The sequence below is a fragment of the Glycine soja genome, unplaced genomic scaffold (assembly GCF_004193775.1).
Source record: "Glycine soja cultivar W05 unplaced genomic scaffold, ASM419377v2 tig00104483_1_pilon, whole genome shotgun sequence".
Lineage (NCBI taxonomy): Eukaryota > Viridiplantae > Streptophyta > Magnoliopsida > Fabales > Fabaceae > Glycine > Glycine soja.
The window spans coordinates 2,801-8,599 of record NW_021144438.1 but is presented as its reverse complement, the minus strand read 5'-3'; the positions used below and the strand labels follow the sequence as shown (position 1 = coordinate 8,599).

Here is a 5,799-nt window from a genome sequence, read left to right as displayed (position 1 = left end):
CAATTTTTTTTATTTTTAAAAATGGACTAGCATTTACAGGATTCTACTGGAAATTTACTTGATACCAGTGTTATCAACTGCAGATCACAAATATGGTGGAAAGCCAATAATCTGCTATATCATATAACAGATAGCATCATGGATAACTAGAGGAAGTCGCATAGCAGCTGAAATATATGATATATATCGTGAATGCATACAAAAAAAAATTATGCAAATAAAAATAAAATGCACAAAATTTGGCATCATATTAACCCAAATTCAATTAACATAGTCTCTAATGGAGGATATTACTAATTATACCATTGGTTAATTGTTTTTTTTTGCACAGCAAAAATCAATATATTATATATGAAATTCAGTACTAGGTGTACTGAAGATACAAAGATAAAAGCAAGACAATTACAGTCTGCATCCCATTAGGAGAGACCGAAGGCAGCCCACAAAAATACAAACCCATCCCCTCTAGGAAAAAACATCCTTTAGATTGGTTGACCAGAAAGTAAAATGCATATTGAAGTCCTTCTCCACACATTTTAGCCAGGACCAGGTGTGGAACAAGGCATCATCCATGACCTTTTCAGGAGTGAACGGCTGGTTCTTGAAAAGCATGGCATTTCTATGATACCAAATGGAGAAGGACAGGGTTAGCCACAAAAATTCCCATCTTTTGTTTGTCCTAGCTTTGCTATTCCACTGGGTGAATTGTAAAAAGTGATTCTTTGGATCTATGGAATGAGGACCCACTCTATTAACCCATCTCATTGTCTCCCACCAAAGACTCCTAGTCTTTTCATAGTTGAACATAAGATGATAAATCGATTCTTCTTCATGGTCACAGAGAGGACAGCTATAAGACGACATTGTGACCTGTCTCTTTCTGAGATTGTCCCTAGTAGGAAGTCTATTTTTGAAAAATCTCCAAGAAAAAGCACTCACTTTTGGAGGAATTTTCAATTTCCACATACTTTTAAGAACATTGTCTTCACTATCACTATGGTGAGACTCCTGCAGCACTTTGTAGGCAGATTTTGTTGAAAAAATTCCATTAGTATCTGGCTTCCAGCAAAGGAAATCTCTGTTGGATTGGTGAATGTGAGTAGAATCGATCTCAGCTAGGAAATCAGCTGCCAAGTGAATTTCATGATCAAAAAAGTCCCTTCTCCATGATAACTTCCATTCCCACCTACCCTCCACAAAATCTCCCATAGAATTGATTGATGAATTCTGCTGTTTACTTATTAAATATAATTGGGGATATTTTCCTTGGAGATTACAGTTGTCCTCCATCCATTTATCCTTCCAGAAACTGATACTGGACCCCCTTCCCACCCTCCATTTTAAATTATCAATAAAACAGTCATTGTGTTGCTGCTGAAAGATGCTCTTCAAATCCTGCCACCATTGGGAAGTGAAGTTCCTCCTTCCACCCACCATACTTAGAGATTAAAATTCTAGACCAAGGTTGGTCATGATTATTAGCCAACTGCCACCCCCATTTGCCAAGTAAAGCTTCATTAAATAAAGATAGGTCTTTAATCCCTAGACCCCCTTTGTTCTTAGGAAGACAAACTTTGTCCCACTTCACCCAAGGAATCTTGTTGGCCTCTTGGTGACCTCCCCACAGAAAATTTCTCTGGATGGAGACAATTTTTTGCACCACTTTTTTGGGGATCCTAAAGAAGGATAAAAGGCAAATAGGTAAGGCTGAGAGGACAGAATTAATAAGGGTGATTCTGCCCCCCATTGATAGAGTTCCTTGCTTCCATTTTGCAAGTTTGACTTCAAAATTCCTTACAATAGGCTGCCACACAATCCAGCTCTTAGAGGACACCCCAACTAGAATTCCAAGGTAAATAAAAGGAAAATCCATAGTACTGCAGTTAAGGAATTGGGTAGCTTCCCTGCACCAGCTTACAGATTTACCCAAACAACCAAAGTGACTTTTAGAGTAATTTATCTTGAGGCCAGATGCCTCCTCAAAGCACCTCATAACACATTTTAAGGTTCTAACATTATGCTTAGTAGCATCTCCAAAAAACAGGCTATCATCAGCATATTGGAGGATGTTCACTTCTTCTTTTAAGGATCCCACTATGTAGCTTCTGAACAGATTTTTGGACACAACTGACCTCATCAAACCTGTGAGACCTTCCGCTACAATATTGAAGAGGAAAGGTGCAAGGGGATCACCTTGCCTTAGACCTCTCTTAGGGGTAAACTCCTTAGATGGACTCCCATTAACTAAAATGGATATGGTTGCAGTAGTTAGACAACCATTTATCCATTTCCTCCACCTTTCACAAAATCCCATCCTCATGAGCATGTAGTCAAGAAAACCCCAAGAAACCGAGTCATATGCCTTTTCAAAGTCCGCTTTGAAGACCATGCAAGGTTTACTTCTAGATTTGGCCTTAGCTATAGCCTCATTGGCAATTAAGACACCATGAAGAATGTGTCTCCCCTTCATAAAAGTCGTTTGCCTTTCATCTATAAGGTGAGGTAATACAGCAGCCAACCTCTTGGCCAAAACTTTTGCCAGAATTTTATAGACACACCCTATAAGGGAGATGGGTCTATAATCATTGAAAGATTGGGGGTCATTAATCTTTGGAATGAGGGCTATAAAGGAAGCATTAGTTCCTTTTGGAAAGGATCCATTGATATAGAATTCATCCATGAATCTCATGATGTCTGTTTTCAAAATCTCCCAAAAGTGTTTAATGAAATTAAAATTCAAGCCATCCGGGCCAGGGCTTTTGTCCCCCCACAATCCCAAACTGAAGATTTGATCTCCAATTCATTAAATCTGGACAATAGGCTTTCTTTGTCTCTTAGATCTAGAGAGGAGAAGAAAACACCATCCAGTGTTGGCCTGTTAGAACATTCCTCCAGAAATCTGTCTTTGAAACAAAGGACAGCTGCATTTTTAACCCTGCAAGGTTCATGAATCCACACACCATCCATGAAAATACCTGGTATAGCATTTTTTCTTCTTCTATGGTTGATCAATCTGTGAAAATAAGTAGAGTTGCTGTCCCCTTATTTTAGCCACTTAACTCTAGCCTTTTGTCTAAACATAGATTCATATGCATAAGCTGCCTCCCACAATTGGACTTGAAGAGATTTCTTAAGAGTGACTTCCACTTGGGATAGAGGTCTGTCATTTATATCATTCTCCAAAGCATTCAGCTCCTTTTTAATCATAATAACTTTTCTAGCATTAGCTTCACCATTTGTTAAACTCCACTGCTTTATGCACTATTTGAGGAGTTTTATTTTATGATTCAGAACATATCCTCCCCATCCTGGAGGATGATAATTGCCCCATTGCCGCTGAACTAGTTGCTGAAAGCCCTTGTCCTTCAACCACCAATCCATAACCTTGAAAGGTTTTGGCCCCCAATCTATGTTCTTTGACTTCAACAAGATGGGGCAGTGGTATGAAAAGTCTCTGTCAAGCACATACTGTGTAGAGTCAGGCCACTGCAGCAGCCAATCATCTGATATAAGGAACCTGTCCAGTCTACTCATAGCACTGCCATTAGGTCTGCACCAAGTGAATCTTCTCCCAACAGACCTAACATCCTCTAAGTTCATGTCTGAAATCCAAGCATTGAATTCAGAAATGCTAGGATCCACACTTACAGACTGGGCTGAGCTCACCCTCTCATCTTGGTGTCTTATAGAATTGAAGTCACCTAATACACACCACATGGCTGCTTGTGAAGCTGTCTTCAACTGCAGGATCTCTTCCCATTGCTGCCTCTTTCTTTGAAGTTCACAGGGTGCATAGACATTGATTATGGAAACCCTTTTGTTGTCCTTAATTCACTTCCCTTCCAAAAAAATAAACTCATTCCCTACTTCCTTTCTGTCTACTATATAAGAGTCATTGTTCCATATACATAAGAGGCCACCAGCAGAACTAGTTGCAGGAGCAAACTCCGAGGAAACATCACAGTCAGCCCATAAATACTGACATAGTTTTCTATCAATAGACTCCATTTTTGTTTCTTGGATGCAAAGAACATCAAGATTGTTAGTCAAAGTGAGCTTTCTAATGGCTGACCTTTTAACAACCCCACCCAAGCCTCTAGAATTAAAGGTTAAAATATTCATGAGGCAAGAGTATTCCTTCCCATCATAGCTGGTGAAGCTACCGCATCCTCGCTAAAGTGACCATCAAAAGTCAAACCCAGGTGTCTAGCTACTTCATGGTGGAAAACCTCCTCATCCTCTGCAAGAGCATTGGTGAAACTGGTTGAAGAAATAGGGCTGAGACAGGTCTGGGTCTGAGGTGTAACGACATCAGCTGGGTGGACCCCCCCTGACACATCATCTTCCCTATAGATGAGGCCACTATCTGCAATGTCCAGAGGTGATGACTTATTGTCATTCCTACTAGTCTCAGCAATCTTTGTGTGGCCCGAATACCTACTTCCTGCACCCACCTTTTTTCTAGAGTACACCTTGAGGTTATGGGTAGTTACTTCTCCAATTGATTCTGGGCCTTTAATATTCAGGCCCAAATTCTGCATTACCCCTTTTGGCCCCCTATTGTGAATGCTATTATTAAAACCGTGACTCACTTTAGTTGGGGAATTTAAACTTGTATTGACCGCAGTACATAGGACTGGAGTAATATCCTCTGGGCTATATTGAAGGACCCTAAGGTCAGCGCCTTTGACTATGTCATCTTCCTTGGGGCCAGCGTCTTCTTTTTCCTTAATCGGCAATGTCTTCTGAGCAAGGGAGGAGATCCTACGAGCCTCCATTCTGCTTCCATGCAAAGGCTCTGTGAGAGGACCGTTGAAGACCTCCTGTCGCGTGGCGCAGTGTAGCAGGCTCATAGCAGGAAGCAGCTCCCGCTGGTGAGGTGACACGTCTCCATCAGAGGAGACCTCGGAATCCGCACACCATAGATTGATGTCGTTGGTCCACCTTCGCCGCTGCCCGTCCCTCCTGTATTCCGACGAGGCTCCGTCAGGGATGCAAGTAATGGAATCTTTGTTGGAATCCTCCATTACCGTCGTGAACGATGATGGCGGAAAGTCTCTAACTCCGGCCGCCACCCTCGTTTTCCGATAGGTCGAGCTACCTCCTCCCTCAGAAACAAGTGATGCTCGTTGTCATTAACCATAGCCATCATCGATTTGGAGAAGATTGGTTTCTCCTTTGTGCGAATCAGAATCCGCGCGACTTCAAGCCTCGAACGGTCCGCTGTCTCCTCGTCGAGGTCAACAATCTCTCCAAATGTCGAAAGCAAGGTCTGAAAGTGCTCTGTGTCCCATATCTCCAGGGGAACACCCCAGATATGAATCCATATCAGCCTAAATTCAGTCTTCATCTCCGGCGTCCATTTCTGGATTGAAAAAATGGTTGACTCTCCGTTGGATTGTTCTCTGCGGTTGAGTTTGTCTGCTTTAGCCTCGTCCATATCTTAAAGGATAATGGTGTCGTCCCCCCAGTATGATACCTTCACATCCATACCTACCATCTCCTGAACCTCATCCACCGCCTTCTCAAACATACCTCTATTTTTTAAATGGCCCACCCAGAGATTATCCAACTAGTTTTGTCCTTCCCAGTTTGAATAACTACGGAAACATCAGGAACTTCTGGTCCCTTCTTCCCCATCAAAGGCATCGTAATCTCCTTCTCTTTCGTCTTATGGTCGTGCTTGACAGCTTCAGCGTACGATTTCATACTAGTGGAGGTCGTACTGTTGATTCTGGCTTGTTTGGGTTCCATAGGATTCATGGATACCTTCCTTACTCGAACCACTTCACCCCCTGT

General features: G+C 41.9%; 1 protein-coding gene across 1 annotated transcript; it reads right to left on the bottom strand.

Moving 5' to 3' along the window:
• Positions 1-465: 465 nt before the first annotated feature.
• Positions 466-1,209, bottom strand: LOC114404525. The gene has a single exon (XM_028367429.1). It carries the CDS (start codon positions 1,207-1,209, stop codon positions 466-468), a length of 744 nt encoding a protein of 247 aa, XP_028223230.1.
• Between the last annotated feature and the right edge of the window lie 4,590 nt (positions 1,210-5,799).

What these genes read in the sequence shown, in the direction of transcription:
- LOC114404525 (XM_028367429.1), bottom strand. Translation starts at nt 1,209, where the DNA reads ATGGGAGATTTTGTGGAGGGTAGGTGGGAATGGAAGTTATCATGGAGA.